Source organism: Chiloscyllium plagiosum, chromosome 12, assembly GCF_004010195.1.
Source record: "Chiloscyllium plagiosum isolate BGI_BamShark_2017 chromosome 12, ASM401019v2, whole genome shotgun sequence".
NCBI lineage: Eukaryota > Metazoa > Chordata > Chondrichthyes > Orectolobiformes > Hemiscylliidae > Chiloscyllium > Chiloscyllium plagiosum.
Window position 1 is genome coordinate 9,504,271 of NC_057721.1, and position 22,450 is coordinate 9,526,720.

Sequence of the window (22,450 nt, forward strand, 5' to 3'; positions counted from 1 at the left end):
CATTCACTAAGTTTGCCAGTTCAGTTTTGAACCAAACAGTGGAAATCAGTGAGGTGGGGGTCAGAGAATTGCAAAGCCAAGAGACAGCACTTTTCTTCAAACATAAAGCAACAACCAGTCTTTGGCAGTTACGTGAAAAAAAAACATTGCAATTGCTGCCTTTAACACTGAAAATAAAAAAAACTGTTTTGCAAAAATAATATATTTGAAGCGAGATTCAAATTAAAAACATTTTCAAGGAAGGTATCTCACCTTGTTCAGGATTCCAATCTGGAATCCAGCAAACTCCTTCACATTTAAATCCATAAGTCTGTATGGAAGCTCCCCTGTGATCCCCATCATGATTTGCTTCAAGTCTTTGCGATGAGCTAAGGAAAGGCTGTTGCTTCTGTTCTTCACTTTAATGGAAGACTCTTGAACTGGTTTCTTACCCACTGAACTTATGATTCTGTCAGATTCGACCTTAGCCTGAAAATTGGAAAGGACACTGCTCAGGGAAAGATGACTCCAAAATCATGAAAAATTACAAAGACTTCAAGTGGCTCGGAAAACTATATTGTCACTAAATCATGATCAAACAAGCAGATCAGTTTTCTCCTCCATTAAAAACCTGTAAAAGATAGATTCATACATGCACATCAAGAATAGATGGAAGCATCCTTTTGAAAACCAGAAGAAATAATTTGAATTGATATAACTGATATATTTAAATTGGGCGGCACGGTGGCTCAGAGCGCCAGAGACCCAGGTTCAATTCCCGCCTCAGGCAACTGTCTGTGTGGAGTTTGCACATTCTCCCAGTGTCTGTTTGGGTTTACTCCAGGTGCTCCAGATTCCTCCCACAGTCCAAAGATGTGCAGTTAGGTGAATTGGCCATGCTAAATTGCCGGTAGTGTGAGGTGAAGGGGTAAACGTAGGGGAATGGGTCTGGGTGGGTTGCTCTTTGGCGGGTTGGTGCGGACTTGTTGAGCCAAAGGGCCTGTTTCCACACTAAGTAATCTCATCTAATTTACTGTTTTCCCCCAACCTAGGATAGGCCAAAAACAAAATCACTGCGCTACTCAAACTCAGTTATAGCATTTATTTAAAACAACAAATCGGGCTGAAAATCTTAAAGTTGGCAAGTTTTTGGAATCAACTACAAATATGTAACCACCTCCATTTGGTATGCAGCAGTGCCAGTTTTTAAAGGTGTACTTGGCACTAGCAGTCTCGAGAGCAATTTGCAACACGAAGCCACAAAGCCAAAGAAAGAAGATGGAGGCACTGGAGAGAGCACAAAAAACGTTCCCAAGGGTAATACCACAAATCTCAGATTAGATTCATCAGAAAACAAACTGGATAGGTGTCTCTTCTCTTGAAAATAAGCGTTTGAGGTCAACAAACAACTTGAATCCTCTATATAATAAAACGTCCAAGGTGCTTCACAAAAAAATGATCAAATAAAATCTAATTCTGGAGTAGCACAGAAATTAGACAAGATGCTTGGGCAACAATTCAGAGTGCAGAGGAAAGAGTTAGAATGGCAGAAATGTTTAGTGAAGTGAATATCAGAGATCTGGGTTTGGAAGCTAAAGACACAGCTGCTTGTACTGGAACAACTAGAAAAAGCAAAGATCAGAGGGCTCGAGGGCTGAGGATTACGGAGACAGGGAGCTGCAAAGCAAATCGGAAAGCAACAATGAGATTGCAAAAACAAAGCAATACTTTACTCAGAGCCAAAGACAAAGCAAGCAAAGATGATAGGTAAACTGGACTTGGTGCTGAAACATGGGCAGTGCCTGCACAATGTAAATTTCAGGACAGAAGTGGGAGTTCAGCAGCAGGAGCTGAGGCAATGGCAGAGTTGTGGAATGTTACAGTCGTAGAAATGGTTAGAATTAAAGCGTGAATACATGGTTGAAAGGAGATCTCAGGGTAAAATAGGACACTAAGGTTACAAACAATAGTCTGGTTCAGAATGAAGCAGAGTGGTGAGAGGGTAATGCCTCATGTGAGAAGCTATGCTGTGTTTTTGGAGAGGTTCGAGGAGCAGTACATAGACAAGAAATAGGTGTTCCGACTGAATGGATCAGAATGAGATCAGGAAAGGTTATTTTTATTCATTCATGGGATAATGGCATCATTGGATGGGCCAATATATGTTGCCTGTCCCAGTGTCTAGAGAAGGTCTGGTGAGCGGTCTTGAACTGCTGCAGTCCATTTGGTGCAGGTAGACCTTCAATACTGTTAGGGACAGTATGCTAGGATTTTGACTCAGTGATAATTCAGAATCGGTGATTTATTTCCAAATCAGAATGATGAATGGCTGAGGGGGGAACTTGGAGGTGGTGTTCCCACACCCTTCTTGATTCAAATAGTTATGAGTTCGGAAGGTGCTGTCTGAAGTGCCTTGGTGCACATTGTTGCCACTGGCATTGGTGATGGGGGGATTAAATGTTAGCAAAAGTAGTGCCAATCAAGCAGGCTATTGCGGTGGATGGCATTGAGCTTCTCAATTGTTATTGGAGCTGCATTCATCCAGATAGACTTCACAAAAATAGCCAGAGATTCTCCTCTTACCTGTTGACTAAGTTTTTTGAGGTAAGAAATGACGCTGTAGCTAAGACCATAATCCACACCTTCAGCAATCAGGTTAGGAGCTCCCATCATCCTTAGTGCCTTTTTCAAAGGCTGTTGGTGTAATACAAAATATTTATTTAAACGTTAAGCTCATCAATTCACTTGCATGTGATGAGAAAAAAAAAAAATCACTTAATTACCTCCTTATACAATGCAAAAAACAATTGCCCAAATAATACAAACATTATACTCGAAGTTTGAACTGGCATGCTTAAAGGATTAATTAACTAAAATTAAGGCTTACAACCTAAGTCAATGTTTGAAACACACTGTGGTTCTCAACTGTAATCCAAATATTTGAATCAACCACAAACTACTCTGACAATGCTGAATAGCTATTTAAATATCACAATAATCTGCTTTTGAATGCAATTTTGTACAAATTATTCATTTGAGAAAAATTTGGAGGTCCTCAACAAAACAGTTTATAGTCTCTTTACAAGCAGTGATTGCGTACTCCAGTACTAAGACAAGGGCTCCAGCGCTTTTCTTACGCTAGTCCTTAACCCAAATTGTAGAGTGCAAATCCAAAGTTTAGTGCAGACAAGTGGAGCTAGTGAACTGGTCTAAGTGGACAATAACTGTACACTAATGTAGGTAAAAAACAATCAGGTAAAAAAATAAAACACTCCTTATACACCAAGATTAAATATTTATGAGCATAGTCAAACTGCGGAAGTATTCACTTACATTTTAATTCACATCAGTCCCATTCATCATTCGAACGAATTTAAACCAAACCATCATCTGTTCTTCACCGAAAATCAGTCAGAAAGTTGCACACTACTACAGCTGAGAATTTGAGGCCAATTCATAGTAAATACAGGACATAATCTGAAATTTTACACAGGGATCAAGGTGGTCTTAGCTTTAGAATTTCAGGCATGACTTTGCAAGTGGGAAGAAGGGAATTCTAGCCTGAAGCAGACCGACTCTGGCAACCCATGGCTGATTGAACAGCCACACATTCCAGATACTGTCAGAACACATCCTGATCTTTGTTTACTTGAAGAGGCAGATGGGAGAACCCCAAACATCTAATTAAGTTAATCCTATCTGCTTAGTAAGAACTCTGCAATTCCTGGAAACCTGGTGACATTTTCCAAAATCTGGTGCAATGCGAGATTCCAGGTGCCCCAACTGCAAGTAGCTTCAGAAAGTAGTAATGCCAAGTTACATCTTGACTGAAAAAAGATTATGCTCTACCAAAATTCTCATTCTACCCAGCATTTGTAAGCTCTCAGCTTAAAATTGCCTCCAAAACTCAAACATGCTCAAATTCCAACCTGTTGCCAACCTCTCCACTATTTAAGAAGGGTGGGAAGGACAAGCCAGGGAACTATAGACCAGTGAGCCTGACATCGGTGGTGGGCAAGTTGTTTGAGGGAATCCTGAGGGACAGGATGTACATGTATTTGGAAAGACAAGGACTGATTAGGGATAGTCAACATGACTTTATGCGTGGGAAATCATGTCTCACAAACTTGATTGAGATTTTTGAAGTAGTAACTAGGAAGATTGATGAGGGCAGAGTAGTAGATGTGATCTATATGGACTTCAGTAAGGCGTTCGACAAGGTTCCCCATGGAAGACTGATTAGCAAGGTTAGATCTCATGGAATACAGTGAGAACCAGCCATTTGGATACAGAACTGGCTCAAAAAGGTAGAAGATAGAGGGTGGTGGTGGACGGTTGTTTTTCAGACTGGAGGCCTGTGATCAGTGGAGTGCTACAAGGATCGGTGCTGGGCCCTCTACTTTTTGTCATTTACATAAATGATTTGGATGAGAGCATAAAAGGTATGGTTAGTAAGTTTGCGAACGACGCCAAAATTGGGCAGCACAGTGGCTCAGTGGTTAACACTGCTGCCTCACAGCGCCAGGGACTCAGGCTTAATTCCATTTTTGGGCGACTTTCAGTGTGGAGTTTGCACATTCTTCCCATGTCTGTGTGGGTTTCCTCCGGGTGCTCCAGTTTCCTCCCACAGTCCAATGATGTGCAGGTTAGATGAATCGTCCATGCAAAATTGCCCGTAGTGTTAGGTGCTGGGGTAAATGTAGGAGGATGGATCTGCGTGGGTTGCCCTTTAGAGGGTCGGTGCGGACTTGTTAGGCCTAACGGACTGTTTCCATTCTGTAGGTAATCTAATCTAAAACTTGCTCCAGGTCAATGGTCAAAACATGACTGCAGCCTGGATACAAAATAAAGGTCACCAGCAAATAATGAAGCACTGAAGATACAGACAGCAGCATATCATAACTACAATCTGTAGTAACATGCATAACAACACTGAACTTACCATATAGCTTTACACAAGTATGGGTTTATGAAATAATAGGTATTCTGATAGTCATGGGGAGAAAGTGAGGTCTGCAGATGCTGGAGATCAGAGCTGAAAATGTGTTGCTGGAGAAGCGCAGGTCAGGCAGCATCCAGGGAACAGGAGAATCGACGTTTCGGGCATAAGCCCTTCTTCAGGAAAATTCCTGAAGAAGGGCTTATGCCCAAAACGTCGATTCTCCTGTTCCCTGGATGCTGCCTGACCTGCTGCGCTTCTCCAGCAACACATTTTCAATTCTGATAGTCATCTCTCACGTAACCGTTTGGAAATCAAATTGTCAAGCCAGATCAACTGTTGTAGTCAGCCTAATGCCTGTCCCTGACTGCCTGAAACAGAGACAACCTGCAACAAATTTACAGGAGCCAAACACAATTCTTTACGTTTGCTCACAGAAGGTCGAAACTCACAAATCTACAACATTTCTAAAATCCTTGATTTTCTTCCTCCATAGAGTCATAGAGATGTACAGCATGGAAACAGACCATTCGGTCCAACCCGTCCATGCCGACCAGATATCCCAACCCAATCTATTCCCGCCAGTACCCGGCCCATATCCCTCAAAACCCTTCATATACCCATCCAAATGCCTTTTAAATGTTGCAATTGTACCAGCCTCCATCACTTCCTCTGGCAGCTCATTCCATACATGCACCACCCTCTGAGTGAAAAAGTTGCCCCTTAGGTCTCTTTTATATCTTTCCCACCTCTCCCTAAACCTATGCCCACTAGTTCTGGACTCCCCCACCCCAGGGAAAAGACCTTGTCTATTTACCTTATCCATGCCCCTCAATTTTGTAAACCTCTAAGGTCGCCCCTCAGCCTCCGACGCTCCAGAGAAAACAACCCCAGCCTGTTCAGCCTCTCCCTGTAGCTCAAATCCTCCAACCCTGGCAACATCCTTGTAAATCTTTTCTGAACCCTTTCAAGTTTCACAACATCTTTCCAATAGGAAGGAGACCAGAATTGCACACAATATTCCAAAAGTGGCCTTACAGCCGTAACATAATCTCCCAACTCCTGTACCCAATACTCTGACCAATAAAGGAAAGCATACCAAACGCCTTCTTCACTAGCTTATCTACCTGCGACTCTACTTTCAAGGAGCTGTGAACCTGCACTCCAAGGTCTCTTTGTTCAGCCACACTCCTTAGGACCTTACCATTATGTGTAAAAGCCCTGCTAAGATTTGCTTTCCCAACATGCAGCACCTCACATTTATCTGAATTAAACTCCATCTGCCACTTCTCAGCCCATTAGCCCATCTGATGAAGATCCTGTTGTAATCTGAGGTAATCTTCTTCGCTGTCCACCACACCTCCAGTTTTGGGGTCATCTGCAAACTTACTTACCGTACCTTTTATGCTCGCATCCATCACCACCCTCTGTCTTCTACCTTTGAGCCAGTTCTGTATCCAAATGGCTAGTAATCCCTTATTCCATGAGATCTAACCTTGCTAATCAATCTCCCATGGGGAGCTTTGTCGAACCCCTTACTGAAGTCCATATAGATCACATCTACTGTTATGCTTTCATCGATCCTCTGAATGTTTTGAAGTAACAATCAAGTTTGAGAGACATGATTTCCCATGCACAAAGCCATGTTGACTATCCCTAATCAGTCCCTGCCTTTCCAAATACATATACACCCTGTCCCTCAGGGATTCCCTCCAACAACTTGCCCACCATCGACATCAGGCTCACTGGTCTATAGTTCCCTGGCTTGTCTTTACCACCCTTCTTAAATAGTGACACCACCTCCAGTTGTCTGGCATCGCACCTGTGACTATTGATGATACAAATATCTCAGCAAGAGGCCCAGCAATCACTTTCCTAGCTTCCCACAGACTTCTAGGGTACACCTGTTCAAGTCCTGGGGATTTACTCACCTTTATGCATTTCAAGACATCCAGCACTTCCTCCTCTGTAATATGGACAGTTTTCAAGATGGAGAAAGTGAGGACTGCTGATGCTGGAGATCAGAGCTGAAAAATGTGTTGCTGGAAAAGCGCAGGTCAGGCAGCATCCAAGAAGCAGGAGAATCGACGTTTCGGGCATAAGCCCTTCTTCAGGAATGAGGAGGGTGTGCCAAGCAGGCTAAGATAAAAAGGTAGGGAGGAGGGACTTGGGGGAGGGGTGTTGGGAATGCAATAGGTGGAAGGAGGTTAAGGTGAGGGTGATAGGCGGGAGAGGGGGTGGGGGCGGAGAGGTCAGGAAGAAGATTGCAGGTCAAGAAGGCGGTGCTGAGTCCGAGGGTTGGGACTGAGATAAGGTGGGGGGGGGGGGAAGAGGGGAAATGAGGAAGCTGGAGAAATCTGCATTCATCCCGTGGTTGGAGGGTTCCTAGGCGGAAGATGAGGTGCTCTTCCTCTAGGCATCGTGTTGCCATGGTCTGGCGATGGAGGCGGCCAAGGACCTGCATGTCCTTGGCGGAGTGAGAGGGGGAGTTAGCCTGCTTGGCACACCTTCCTCATTCCTGAAGGGCTTATGCCCGAAACGTCGATTCTCCTGCTCCTTGGATGCTGCTTGACCTGCTGCGCTTTTCCAGCAACATATTTTTCAGTTTTCAAGATGTCACCATCTATTTCCATACATTCTATATCTTCCATATCCTTTTCCACTGATGCAAATACTGATGCAAAATATTCGTTTAGTATCTCCCCCACTTTCTGCAGCTCGATACAAAGGCTGCCTTGCTGATTTTTGAGGGGCCCTATTCTCTTCCTAGTTACCCTTTTGTCCCTAATGTATTTGTAAACACCCATTGGATTCTCCTTGCCCCTATTTGCCAAAGCTACCTCATGTCCCCTTTTTGCCCTCCTGATTTCCCTCTTCAGTATAGTCCTATTGCCTTTATTCTTTAAGGATTCACTCAATCTATCCTGTCTGTACCTGACATATGCTTCCTTCTTTTTCTTAACCAAACCCTCAATTTCTTTAGACATCCTGCATTCCCTACACCTACCAGCCTTTCCTTTCACCCAAATAGGAATATACTTTCTCTGGATTCTCCAATTCAAGGACCATGACAAAATCATTCTAGATCGTCTAACCTATTACAACCAATAGGAATCTGTACAGCTCAGTGTACAGGCAAGTATGCCGTAAAGGTACAGAAACTTGTTAAAATATATACCCTGTACATTTTTAAAAACCCTCAAACTGTTAAAACCTCCAACGCTAAATATTCAAATTGAGGTGGTTGGCACCCTCCTTTTCCTCCCCTACCACATAATGTCTACCCTATCATACTTGGTCTATTCAAACATACCACCCAAATAAAGCTGCCATTTCAGTTTGTGGCTTACAGTACTTTGAGTTTCCCAGGTACGGATGGGGAGCTCTTGTTAGTGCATTTAAACTAAATCAAAATTTAAGATAATACAATGTATTGTGAAGATTTTGTTTTGTATGAGCACTGGACTATTCAAAATGTAGAAGTAATAATCAACTCCGTTTCCTCCTACCATTGTTCTTGACAGCCCGTCAGCATGGTTTCTGTTTGTCCATATATCTGCTTTTCACTTCAACTGCTCTTTATTGGAATAAGTTCCATATACTAACCACTCTCCAGGTAAAAACAAATTCCTCAATTTCCCATTTGATTTATTGTTGAGCATTTCATATTTATTGGAAAGTTTTTAGATCTAGTCTCCCCCACATCTAGCTTATCAAGACCACAGATAAATTTAATTTTAAAGATCTCTGCCAGGTTTGAAGAAAAAATGATTGAGAAGTTTTACACAATATGAATACAGCAAATGTCCTAATCAGCAAAAATGAAAAACCCAGCCTCAATGACATGCTGACGTGGACCCCATGGTTCATGAGTTCCCATATTTAACGGAGTTGTACACTTTGTAGTATGACAACAGTAAAGCCACAATGGAAGAGCTCAAGGGAGAGTTTGCGATGCAGCTTAACCTACTAATCGCGCATTAATCTCATTTGGATCAGATTTCCAGCATTATCCAAATATCTAACTAGACAGGCTTAAGAAAACATGCAGATTCAGTAGATGCTGGGCATGGCAGGTTTCTGTTCTGCATCATTTTAAGAAAAAACATGCAGAGTGAAATAAAAGTTTCCATTTCCAAATTTTTGGAATATAAAAATGCAAAAATTTGCACTTCAGTGAAAGAAGGTTATGGTTCCAAGTCTCATTGAGCAGGGCCTCCAAACATCAGGGCCAGAACACCCCATGTGGTCGCCAACTGAAATGTTAGGGCCCTGAATGCAAAGAGGGGAAAGACTGCCTTGGATTTCCAAACAAGTTATAAAAGCTGTGCCCCATCTCTATAGTAAGCCTCTGCCCTCGCAGCTCAAAGCCCCAATCCACACTCTTAATTCTCACTGAGGAGCTACAACAAATCTCAAATGTGAAATGGGGATCAGTGTTAAATTGCTTGGGAAGTATAGCTCCAGAGTTTAAAGCTCGATATCAAGTGGACACTTCAATGGAGTAGAGGGAATGCTGTACTGCTGAAGGTCTACTTCAGCAGAGGCCTCATCTGCACTTTTGGGTGGACAATCTCATGGCTGCACCCTTCTCAGCCAAGTGGGCATGTTCTCTTTGGTGTCCTTCATGATATTGTTACATCAGATTAAAATTGCTGCTTGTGGGAACCTGCTCACTTCGAGGATGATACATTGGTGTTTCTTATACCAGCAAAGTAACTGCACTTCAAACATGCTTCATATATTCCAGTTGCACAACTGACTAAAAAGACATTATTTATGAGAAATTGAAGAGAGTGAATGCTGCTGGTGAGTAGCTCATACCAATCTTGTTCTTTGGCCTAGTGGTTTACAATGCTGCTTGACAATACCCATTTCACCATAGTTTAAATCACTATTAAGCCAATTATTGTTGATACCTGCTAGCAACACACTATGCCACAGTACCACGACAGCATCCTCTCACCACCTTATCTAGATTCCCCAACTGTAACTGTACCACAGAATCTCTACAGTGTGGTCCATTGAGTCCACATCAACACTCCGGAGCATCCCACCCAGACTCAGCCCACCTACCCTATCCCTGTAGCTGTGCATGGCTGATTCACCGAAACCTGCAAATCCGCAGACACTGTGGGCAATTTAGCATCATCAATCCACATGACCTTTGGACTGTGGGAGGAAACCTGAGCACCTGCAGGAAACTCATGCTGATATGGAGAGAATGTGCAAATTCTGCCTGAGGGTGGAACTGAATTGGGTCCCAGGCACTAAAGCAGCAGTGCAAACCAGGGACCCAGGAAATTTTTCAAGGTTTTTTTTGATTCTTAGTGAGATGAGGGCATCACTGGCCAGACCAGCACTTATTGTCCATCCCAGGGAGCAGTTACAATTCAGCCATATTGCTGTGGGTCTGGGGTCAAAGGCAGGCCAAACCAGCTAAGGACAGCAGTGTCCTTCCCTAAGGGACATTAGTGAACGATATGAGTTTTCCCCCACAATCGACAATGGTTTCACTGTCATTAGACACTTAATTACAACTTTTATTAAATTCAAATTCCACCATCTGTCATGGGAAAATTCAACCCTGATCCCCAGAACACTACCTGCGTCTCTGGACTCTCAGTCTAGTGATAATACTATGAGGCCATCACTTCCCCCAGTGCTCTGGGGCAATGGTTTGAATCTCACCACGGTACACAGAATTTAAATCTTAAAACATCTTGAAATGGGAGTCTAATGATGATTATGATGGATGCCATATTAGCTCATCTGGTTCACTAATTCCATGCACTAAAGACCATAAGTAGTGTGAACAGGGAAGAGGAAATTGGCTCAAGCTTGCTCCACCATTCAATATGATCAAGCATAATCCGACATTCCTCACGCCCACTTTCCTGCCCTTTTCCTTTCACCCTCGATTCCCCCACTAGTCAAGAATCTATCTCAGCCTTAAATATACCCAAGGACTCTCCCCCTACAAAGACACAATCCTCAGAAGAAATCTCTCGTCATCTCAGTCCTGAAATCATTGCCCATTTATTCTGAAGCTATGCCCTCTGGTCCTAGACTCTCCCTTGAGGGGAATATCCTTTCAGCATTTCATGTCAGGCTCCTTGAGAATCCTGTATGTTTCAATGAGATCACTTCTCCATTCTTCCAAATTCCCCTGAGTAGAGTCCCAGTCTGTTTCGCTTTTGCTCTGAAGACAATCCTCCATACCATGGTTCACCCTCGGGAACCTTCTCTGAACTGCCTCCAAAAACAATTATATCTTTCCTTAAATAAGAGGACCAAAACTGCTCTCAGTTCTTCAGGTGTGGTCTCACTAGCACCTTTTACAGTTCCATCAAGACTTGACTACACTTACAATTCAACCCCCTTGAAATAAGGGTCAACATTCTATTCGCCTTCCTGATTACTTGCTGCACCTGTGTCCTAGCTCTGTGTTTCGTGCACAAATATCCTCAGGTCGCTGGGTTTTGCAGCTTTCAGCAGTTTTCTCCCCATTTAATATTGCTTTGTTCTCCCTCCCAAAACAAACTTCACATTTTTCACTACATTTGCCACTTGTCAACTTTTTGCCCATTCAATCTATCCACAGCTTTGTAAACACTTTTTACCCCTGTCACAACCTATCTTGCAACCCATTTTTGTGTTGTCTCCAAATCGGGCTGCAGTACCATTCACTTCCTTCCTTGACCGCCCCCCGACCCACACACACACAGTTTAGTGATCAGTTGAGGTTCAGCATTGATCCTGTGGAATCCCATTGGTCACAGGTCACCAACAGAGAAAGAACACCTTATCTCCACTCTGGGCTGTTTCCTGCCCTTTATCCAAATCAATACACTACTTCTGACATCTGGGCTCTTATTTCATGTCTCAAACTTTTAGGACGTACCTTATCAAATGCCTTCTCAAAGTCCAACTATAACATGTCTACTGGCTCCCCTCTATCCACTCGGCTGAGATTTCCTCAAAGAACTCTCATGAGTCAGACAGAGAAACTAAAACTGTTGTCCTTACCTGGTCCAGCTTATATGGAAATCCAGGCCAACAGCAACATTATTTCCTGTTAATTACTCTCTGAAATGACCTGGCAAGCCACTCCATTATATTAACCACGATAAAGTCGAAAGGAAGCAGTGAAACTGGACAGACCACGTGGCATTGACTAAGGCACCTGAAATGGCAACAGCATACATAGTCTGTTGACCCTTGAAAGTCTTCCTTACAAACATGGGTGAGCTAATGTAAAAACACATCTTACAATGCACGTTCATGACAATACCATAAATGTAGAGATGTCAGTGTTGGACTGGGGTGGACAAAATCACTTCACCTGATCAAGGAGCAGCACTCAAAGTTTGATACTTTAAATAAACCTTGGATAAAACTTTTAAATATTGAATTATAACCTGGTGTAGCGTGACTTCTGAACATGACAACACAGTCATCATCGCTGGCTATGTCCTGTCTCACTGACAGAACAATGGTGAAAGCACAATGGCATACAATCAGGAGGAAGTTGCCCTCGAAGTCCTCAACTTTGACTGATTGAAACTTACAGAATACTGACTGGCCTGGACAGTGGACATTGGGAAGATGTTTTCATTGGCAGGAGAGACAAGGACCCAAGGGCACAGCCTTAGACCCTTTGGAATGGGGAGAAACTTCTTTAGCCAGGGTGGTGAATCTGTGGAATTCATTGTCACAGAAGGGTGTGAAGGTCAGGTCATTGAGCATATTTAATACCGAGATAGCTAAGTTCTTGGCTATGGGAAGAAAACAGGAGAATGGGGTTGAAAAACTTATCAGCCATGCTTGAACGGTGGTGCAGAATCAATGGGCTGAATGTCCTAATTTCTGATCTAATGTATGTAATTATTTACTCATACAACACAGTGTAGCCAATTGAAAGGATCTGGAAATCTGAGGAGAAAAATAGAACTAATATTTCAGATCTGTGAACTTTTTGTTGAAATATTGGCTCTAGCCCTCTTCATAGATGCAGTCATGAACTGCAGAGTACTTTGAACATTATCAATTTTTCAACATTTCAATTTCCAAGTCTTGTAGTAATGAAGTTAGGAAATGATTTAAGAGTGAAGTTAATATTTAATCCCTTGACACCATGAACAGAAAGAAAGAAGCCAATATCATATGGAATTTTAAAACCATTGTTTTGTGCTTGCCCTACTACTCGACAGAACAGCAAGATAGAGCTATTAGTACAACTAAAACCCACAACCAAAAACCTCTAAGCATTAACATTCAGCAATAAGTTCAAATACAAGCTTTCTCTCCCACTTTCTCCAATTCAAGGTTAAAGTACAAAAAGATACCATGCTTTTAAAAATTAATTCTTTTAACTGTGTGAAGTATTAACTGGCTGCAGGCAAAGTACCTCACCTTGAGCATTTAACCTAAATACCTACTGTTATGATCCCATTTGATGGTATTATTGAACAAGTCAGATTCCAGAAAGCACTCTAGTTAAGAGATTTTTGTTTTATCTCTGTTAACATAGTGGTCAGTCACTGAAAGTGTCACACGAGTCTGCAGAGTGTCTTGAACACCAGAACGGAAGTTTATTACACAAAAAGTGAAAACAAAAAAATGTTATTTAGATATAGAATACAGAAAAATCTTAAATTGTCTAGCTGAACAAAATTTCAACCTATTTCTCAACACCATCACTTGTCAGTAACTCAAATTCAGAGAGTTCCAATCTCTACCAAATGACTAATTCTTCCCAGTTTCTATCCTCTGAACTGGGGAGGCTTCTTACAATAGTCTGAATCTGAACTTCTGACAATTTCAAAGCAGATTTCAAAGCAAACACTCCTAGTCTAGAAACAGCACAAACTAAACTCTTCTATTTAAGTAGCTCATTCCGTAAACTGGTCTGAAATAAAATCATCTCATTTTTGGAGACAGCTTACATTCACTTCTGACCTCAGCTCAGTCTCCTCCAAATGCCCTAAAATAACCAAGCAATAATAAGTCCTTGATTATTCTATACTGAAAAAAAGTTCATGGATTTGAATGTTTACTCTACCAGCAATAAACCAGAGAGAAAAACTGTTGGATGTCTGGGCATTCCATGGGCTGACAGATTGCAGATTAAGTCCCTGTTCTGAAAGGATTGTCTTATCCAAACAAAAAACTTTACAAAGTAACAACACCCATATGCCATTATTTTGGCATCTATAGCCTCAAATTGATGAATCACATATCTCTAACCACATTAGCCATGTGCAAAATATCAAATGAAGCGTACCCCGATATAATAGGGAGGCATGGTCTTCAAGTAATTTTCAAATGCTTGCCGCCATTTCATAACTGGCTTCAGTTTATGCACTTTGAACAAATCATCTGCAAAACAAAAACCAAACAATGAATTGTAATTCAGACAAAGTCAAACAAGAAATACTCTATTGTGCAATATGATCTAGATTTTAAAATCAGTGTTATTTTCTAGTGAAGCAGATGGATCTTTTTTTTTTTAAAAAAAAGGATCCTACCCTCCTGCCAATAGGAAGGCAACCTGCTTAAAAACCTTACTCTGTTGTCAGAGCAGAAAGTGAATAATGGGAAAGAAGTTCAAACCTGCTTCAACCCATTCAATGGTATTACAAATCACAATCCACAGTCCGCTCCAATTTATTTTTAGGTGGGCTAATCTTTAATACCAGACTCAAGGTTTTCAATGGAGCATTAATAATTTATGCAACAAAATCCACATTTCAAGTAAACAAGTAATTGGGAACTGTGGAAAAAGGGTCTTGGAATAAAAATAAATTGAGTCACAGTTTGGAGATTTTCATCTCTTCTGGCTGTCAAAACCCCAAAGATTAATTTAGGCAATTTCTCCAATTCCAACTGTGTTTGAATCCACATTACAAGCCACTTAGGTCCTCATTTAAAATCAAAGAAAACTGCTTATTTTACCCATTCTCACAACTGTGTAGCAGGATTTAGCTTCCATTACGAAAGCAGCACAACCTAGTCTCCTGGAAACCAAGCATCAATTGAAAAGTACATCAAGGATGGCTCGTGTGCAATATCTTTTTTTTGGGGGGGGGGGGGCAAGAAGCGAGTTTCTGATGATGGTGGTGGTCAAGAGGTGGTGAGATTTTGTTGTTCAGTTACAGTTTCATTTTGTGGCTGCTCACACCTATATCATGAGAATCCAAACCATCACACACCAAAATAATCCAAAAGTCTAGGGCACCAAATAGTCATACATTCAATAGTTTGAGTAAGAGTTAACTGCTAACTGTAAATTTAAAACCAGAATTGAAAAACTTAATTTATAAAAACAGGACCATAATAAGCTCATATATGTGTGTAACCAGATTCTCCCTTGATTATGATATTAGTTGATGGAAGATTTTGTCATATTTAGAGTCAGGTCACTCTATCATTTAACACAACAATACCATAGGTTTGCAGGGCCAATAAGGCGGCCACTATAAAGGCACTACAAATATTAATTTGTATGCTCCATGGAATCACCAAGCTAAAGCAGCTTTATTTTGTTCCAGATGGGTGATCTGAGTATTGAATATCTGTAGCAGCTAGCCTGAAACCATGAAAAATCACTTCGGTCTTCCACCTATGACTCAGGACAGGAAGCAGATACAAAGTCAATCAGTTCTGAACTTAATGACTGCTTGTTTGAAAATGGAAACCTGCCATTCCAGCTCAAGTTATGCTGTGATGTAGAGAGTGAGCAGGTTTGAAAATCTGCTGTGTACATACTTTATAGCAGTGTGCCCATGTCACCACATTGTTTTCCACCACAATAGAAACATGCTGAACAGAAAGTTGGAATAGAAGCATTCTGTTCAGTTCTTCCAGCCTGTTTTCACATTTAGTAAGACCATGAACTAAATCTGTATACCCCACCTTGGTCCCATATTCCTTAATATCTTCTGATAACTAAAATAGATGAATCTCCAGGTTTTATTTTACAATTGGTTACCCATCAACTGTTGTTTGCAGAAGAGAACTGCAAACTTGGGTATTTACTGGTGTTTTCCAATTTCACTCAAAGTTCAAGCTGTATTTTTTGGACTACTATTGAGTCCTAGACTCCTCGAAGATTGGGAATAAATTTTATGAATACCATCAGTTCCCTTTCATATCTCAAAAACTTGGATTGAAGCACCACTCTAACCTCCATAGAGACCAGGCATCAATCTGGTAAACATATGCTGCCTCCCTCAAAGCTTGAAGTGCTCAGCCAATTCAACAGGCTGCAGCAGCAGGCCAACGCAGTGGCAGGAAATGGCAAGTCACAGGAAGTGGGTCTCTTGCAAGGCAAGAAAATTAAAATCAGTTCACTGAAAATAAGGTTTTCTGAGCAGAGCCAGAATTAGTAAGGATAAACTTAACAGTGGCAGCATTCAGTACGGTTTTTTTTGAGGCGGGGAGGTGGAGGAGTGAGAAACAGGGTAGAGAAAGCTAATGTCCACAGTTTATAGCTGTGGTTAAGTAGTTCAGAGATTGAGAACCATTTTCAAAAATCTTTATCGTTACATGAAGCAGCTCAGGAAATAACCAGCATATCACAAGTTGGAACCATTGGTTGGAGTGCAAAAGCCATTCTTGTTAACTAGGAATACAGGATTTGGGATTGTATTGTTCAACTAATGCATAACTTTTAACAAGTTCAGGAGCACTTTAGAACCACAATAATATTCTCAGTGAGATTAGAACATCTGCAACACTACAAGTACCATCAACAGTCTCCTGAAATATTGGAGTAAAAGTGTACAGTTCCATAACAATCCAATATGAGGTCGTAGTTTAAATGATCCATCATACTACACGACTCCCCTCATTCTAACCCAATTCCTCATGGTGAAACTACCCAAAAATTAGACTGCTTATTTTTGAAAAGAGACACAAAGAATTTTACATTTCTTGTCACTATCTGAACTTAAACATTATTTAAGATTTGCCAAAAAGATAACCAATTTGAAACCAAAATGTTCAGTGTGGTATGACATAATCCAAAGCCATGACTGTGAAACAACAATTTAATTTGCCTGTTACTAATAGAGAAAATAATATGATGATCATTCTATAGTCCCTTTGGAAAGAAAATTGGGATAAACAAGAGGAAGCAGTCGTCACATGATCACAATTGTTCAACTCTGTGGTGCAGGGTCACTTCTGCATCAGTGAAGCCTGAGGAAATATGGTTAACATTTAAGAGATGTTTTTACATAACACCTTAAACAATGAGTTTATGGTAAAACATCCCAAAACACGTCGAGAGGGTGCCAGATAAAATGAGACCCTGGGACAGATAACAAAATACTTTGTCAGAGGTAGATTCGAAGGAGCATCATGAGGGAGAGGCTGACATCAATCCAGAGCTTGGATGAAGTGAGAATCCAAAAGAAACCACATTTAAAGACTGCAGAGCTAGAGAGGAGAGATCACAATCCAATTTGAACACAAGATTGAGATTCTGGATGTAGGTTTGTTCGCTGAGCTGGAAGGTTTGTTTGCAGACGTTTTGTCACCATATTCGGTAACATCATCAGGGAGCCTCCGCAAGAAGCATTGGTGATATGGACCACTTTCTATTTGTGTTTCTGTTTCCTTAGGTTGGTGATGCCATTTCCTGTGGTGATGTCATTTCCTGTTGTTTATGCCAGGGGGCGGTAAATGGGATCCAAGTCAACTGTTTGCTGATAGAGCTCCAGTTAGAATGCCGTGCTTGTAGGAATTTGCGTGCATGTCTCTGTTTGGTAAGTTGCCACAAAAAGACATGACCCACTCTCACTAGTATGCTAACATAACGCTGAGAAGGACGTCACTCCAACTGGGACAACACATCGATCCTCAGACGAGCCAAACAGAGACACACACAAGAATTCCTAAACGGAATTTCAAATGGAATTCTATCAACAAGCACGTTGACTTGGATCCCATTTACCACCCCCAGAGAAAAAGAACAGAAAATGACATCACCAATCGAAGGAAAGCGAAACATAAACAGAAAGCAGGTCTTACCACCACTGCTTCATCCGGAGCCTCTGATGTTACCTAGTATGATGACAAAACGTCTGAAAACTAACCTTCCAGCTCAGTGAGCAAACCCACATCCAGAACCTCAACCTGAGCTACAAATCTTCTCAAAACTCGCTGACAAGATTGAGAATTTTAAAATTGAGACATTGCAGGACCAATGTAGACCAGCAAGAAGAAGGGTCATGGGTGAACAGAACTTCCATGTGAGAAACAAATCAATTTTAAACATTACATTATCAACCAAATATTCCATCTGCTCCTCTAGATGTTACACTAACTCAAGCTTGCAGAGAGACAGGCAATGAAATGCAGTCCACTTGCTGATGCAGTATCATCCCAAGAGGTTCAGTACATGCTATCAGTAAACTACAATAAATAACTTAAAATGTTATGTGAAGAAATCCAAATAAGCAGGGTAGAAGCAATTGCACGAGAAAATGTCACATAACACCCGAGTTTAGCAAAAGTTACCTACCCATGAAACAATGCAACAGCAATGGCGGGCCTTGGTGTCGACCAATGAACCATGTTTTCTGACTGTCAGAGGAAGTCGAGAGAGAGGCTTATTGGTCAGGCCCAGTTGGTGCTGATTGCATTTCTCCGGACATGTAAAAACACACATATATACAACCATCATTAGATTCATGTACAACAAACAAAATGCAACATACAGTAATACCAAGGCTGAGAAGCAAAGACTGTTTTCTCAGTGACGGCACAAACTTAGGCTTTTAAATAACAGCCCCATTAACTTTTCAAGCACAAAAGACCAGTGATGAGCAACTCTGCCAATTTCCATGTCAGATATACTGCATGTTCCTTCTATTAAGAAATAATTAACACTTTGTGATTGTTTAACAGCCCAAAATGGCCTATTTTTGGGGTTAATTAGCACATGACTGCAGGTTGGCCAGAGCAGTCATATTTTTCGTGCAAAAATGCTTCATTTGTGCTGCCGAGTTCAGAAGAGAATATTTAATTGTTCATTTGTACGTGACCCACACCCCATCCTGTCCACTGTTAAACATCTCGACTTCGAGAACATTCTTTCAAACAAACAACAGCGAGATTATGCATCCATGAGATTTTGCTTTGTAGATTCCAGATCAAATGGAAAAGCAGACATGATAGTGATCTCATTGTATATCAATTTTATGAACATGGTCAGAACGTGTGGAACTGAAGTCTCATTTAGGCAGGAGAACAGCTGCAGCTTGGTCAGCCCATCCCGTCAACCTGTCAAGTGGTGGGCCTTTGTCCATGCCAACAAAGACACTTTATAAAAATGGTACCTAATGTTCCACAATTTGCAGTAAGCAACAAAACATCATTACTGGGACATTTTAGATTCACTGTAGCCATGTTGTTAGGACTTATTCATTATAATAGAAATGTTATCCCCATGGCAAAAGCTTAGGTAAGGTATCTATGCATGTTTTATGATGCGCTGAAGAGATGCTACAAATGAATCGAGCAGTCTTTTCCATCCATCTTAGGAAGGCTGTTGATTCCACTGACAGCACTCTTTCAGTCATAACTGAACACCAACCACATCAATGCACTGTACTACTCAAATTATCTATTAAATTTAACTCAATTTTCTCCAGTTTCCAAATGCCTCCAATTCCAGCTATTTCCCAACATGGTAAATGCAACAATTTTTTTGCAAAACATTTATCTTCAATTCGTTGAACTGAAGATCAACTAACTTTAACCAACTACTTGTTTTGAATGCAAACAATAGAATTTTTGGTCAATGCGCAATCAGTAGCCAAAGATGACAAAAAGACAGGCACCCATTCAGAGTGTATCAGTGCATTATGCATTGGCCGAAGCGGTGTCAACTCATGCCGTCGCAGCACAGCTGAGCTTAACCTGAACAGGAGCTAGAAGATTATTTCTATTCTAAGGATTATACTCAACATAAACAAAATGAAGAACCCTGATTGCAGTACCTAGAATGTGCTTACAAAGATGCATACTGACACAAAACCAAACAAGTTAAACTGCCTATAGCTATATGCCTGCCAGCAAATAAAAAGGCCCCAATCTGTTACCCTTCATTTTAACGTGCAATGCTTTGAGATTATAACTGCATTACTCGGTAACACTCAAAGGTTAGCAGACAATCTCAACTTTAGAGGACAAGTCAACACTTCTTTGAAGGATTATTATTTTCAATTGGTCTTAAAATATGTAAGAAATGATCATATGATTCTATTTCAAAAGGCATTCTTATTAAATTACAAAGCTAGCCCATTATAAATTTGAAAGGCATAGGTGGCACGTTTTGCTGTACTAGAACCTTTGGCTCAATGGCACAGACACTAGAGAAGTTATTTCAATTCAAGTAACTCCTTAGCTACCAATTCTCATTTGTAATCAGAGTAATTGGATTTGGTGACGTGTTCATAGCAAAATTACAGTTGAAACATTTTACCTTGTGACACAAAAATGCAAAATAAACTAATGCAGGCACTTTCACTGTTAACCTTAAAACGTGGAGTTCCATTAAAGTCCTTGTAAAATGTTATACTTACCTAGGAGTGGAAGCAGTACAGGATAGTTGTAAGGCATCACAAAAAGGTTAACACAATTCAAAGCTGTACTAGCTTTTAGGTAACCAAAAGGATGACCCAGGTCACTATATTTCCCACTGTTGTTCACATATACCTGGAATGACAATTTGATGGGTTAGTGTTTGTTATGTAGGTAGTCTGAAGTCAGGTTCGGAACTTAGCTGCCTAGATAGCTATCAACTGATATTTTTCAATCAACAAAAATGAACATTTATCAGATCAGTGTTACAGCAGGGAACATACACTACGTTAAAAGTAACTGAAGTAGGAAAAACAGAACTTTACGAAATGACAACAGATTCTCACACTCCTGCTTTGCTTTGCTTTTCACTCATGAATCACTTGTTATAATAGTGAAAGAAACTCAGGGAGGCGGCAATGTGTATTTATGGTTATAATCACATCAGTCACTATCTTTTTAAATGGCAGAGCAGGCTCAAGGGGCCAAATGGCTTACTCTTGACCCTTTTTGTATGTAAACTTGCCAGTGATGGCTCCAGAGTCTGTGCCTCTGGGAAATCCATACCTCAAATCAAAGATTTTACAAAATACATTACCTGTATATCCGCTGATTAACAAAGGTGATACGGTGACAGTCATATCACCGCACTAATAACCCAAAAGCCCAAGCTGATGCCCTGGGCAAGTGGACTCAAATCCCATGATGGCAGCTCCAGTGCCAATGGTGGACTCTTAAATTCCCTCTGGAAGCACTGTTTCAAATCATTTAGTTTCAACGGTGATGCCAGATGGGCAATAAATAGTGGCCACACCAGTGATGCTCACATCCCATGGATGAACAAAGGAAACAATATACACAAACCAGAGAACACATTAAGAGATTTAGATCATTTACCTCAAGCCAATTCAGCAAATGTGTTCCTCAACTTCAGCTACTCAGCTTTGCTGCATGTGTTGATGTCCTAATCCAAAAAATCTTGTAATCTCAGTTCAGAAAGGTTATTTGACCCCCTCAGCAGCCCACAGCCTGGCTAGTTCTTGCTATCCAGGCCAAGGCTAGGCTCTGTACATCCTAATGATATCCTACTCACTTCTGAGCTCTAACCACCTTCAGGTGAAGGCCAACATGGCATTAAGTTTTTTTACTTGGTCATCAGAAGTAGAAAAACCTGTAGGACAGGTGGTCATTCAGTCCATTATACTTCTTTCAAAGAGCTAGCCAGGATAATCGCTGTCCCAAGTAATGCCTGACGCAAGTGTAAAATGTACCTCTGATACATATTGGGGACAGGCAAGTGTCAAATACAAATCTTACCTAATGGCTACCAAAAAAAATTAATTCAATGTCCTTTCGGGAAATCTGCTACCCTTACCTGGCCTGGTCTATATGTTACTCCAGACCCACAGCAATGTGGTCCACTATTAACTGCCTTTGGGCTTTCAGGGATAAATAATAAATGCTGGCCTGGCCAGCTTCATCTCAGGAATGAACAAAAATTTAGTTTCCTTTGAAAGGTACTATTAATCATCTCTCCACCCATCCAGCAATTTATGCATATTAATTAATTTGGCTCTTTTCACCGAGAAGAAAATATCCTTATTTATCTTGATCAGATTCAGCACAAAAGACTTCAAGAAATAAAAGTCCACACTGAACCGCATCTCTCATGGCTTTGCCCACATACTCATTCTGTACATATCACTTCACATTTAACATCTACCATTCACAACTCTCTACACCTCCAAAACTGACAGATATGCAAACTCACAAACAATTGCCTCAATTTTAGCTCTTAGTAGAGGGATCAAGTTTCAGAACCATGAGGTCATGCTGCAGCTGTATAAAACTCTGGTGCAGCCGCACCCGGAGTATTGCATGCAGTTCTGGTCACTGCATTAAAGGAAGGATGTGGAAGCTTTGGAAAGGGTTCAGAGG

General features: G+C 41.0%; 1 protein-coding gene across 1 annotated transcript in view; it reads right to left on the bottom strand.

The window, feature by feature from the left end:
• The window catches only part of LOC122554966 (integrator complex subunit 6-like), a 95,735-nt gene that overhangs the window by 28,134 nt on the left and 45,151 nt on the right, over positions 1 to 22,450 (bottom strand). Inside the window, exons 8-11 of the mRNA XM_043700434.1 lie at positions 20,515 to 20,647; positions 14,205 to 14,299; positions 2,563 to 2,673; positions 253 to 468 (exon numbers count right to left, since the gene is read on the bottom strand). Coding sequence (XP_043556369.1) covers positions 253 to 468; positions 2,563 to 2,673; positions 14,205 to 14,299; positions 20,515 to 20,647 — 555 coding nt within the window. The remainder of the gene's footprint in view (positions 1 to 252; positions 469 to 2,562; positions 2,674 to 14,204; positions 14,300 to 20,514; positions 20,648 to 22,450) is intronic.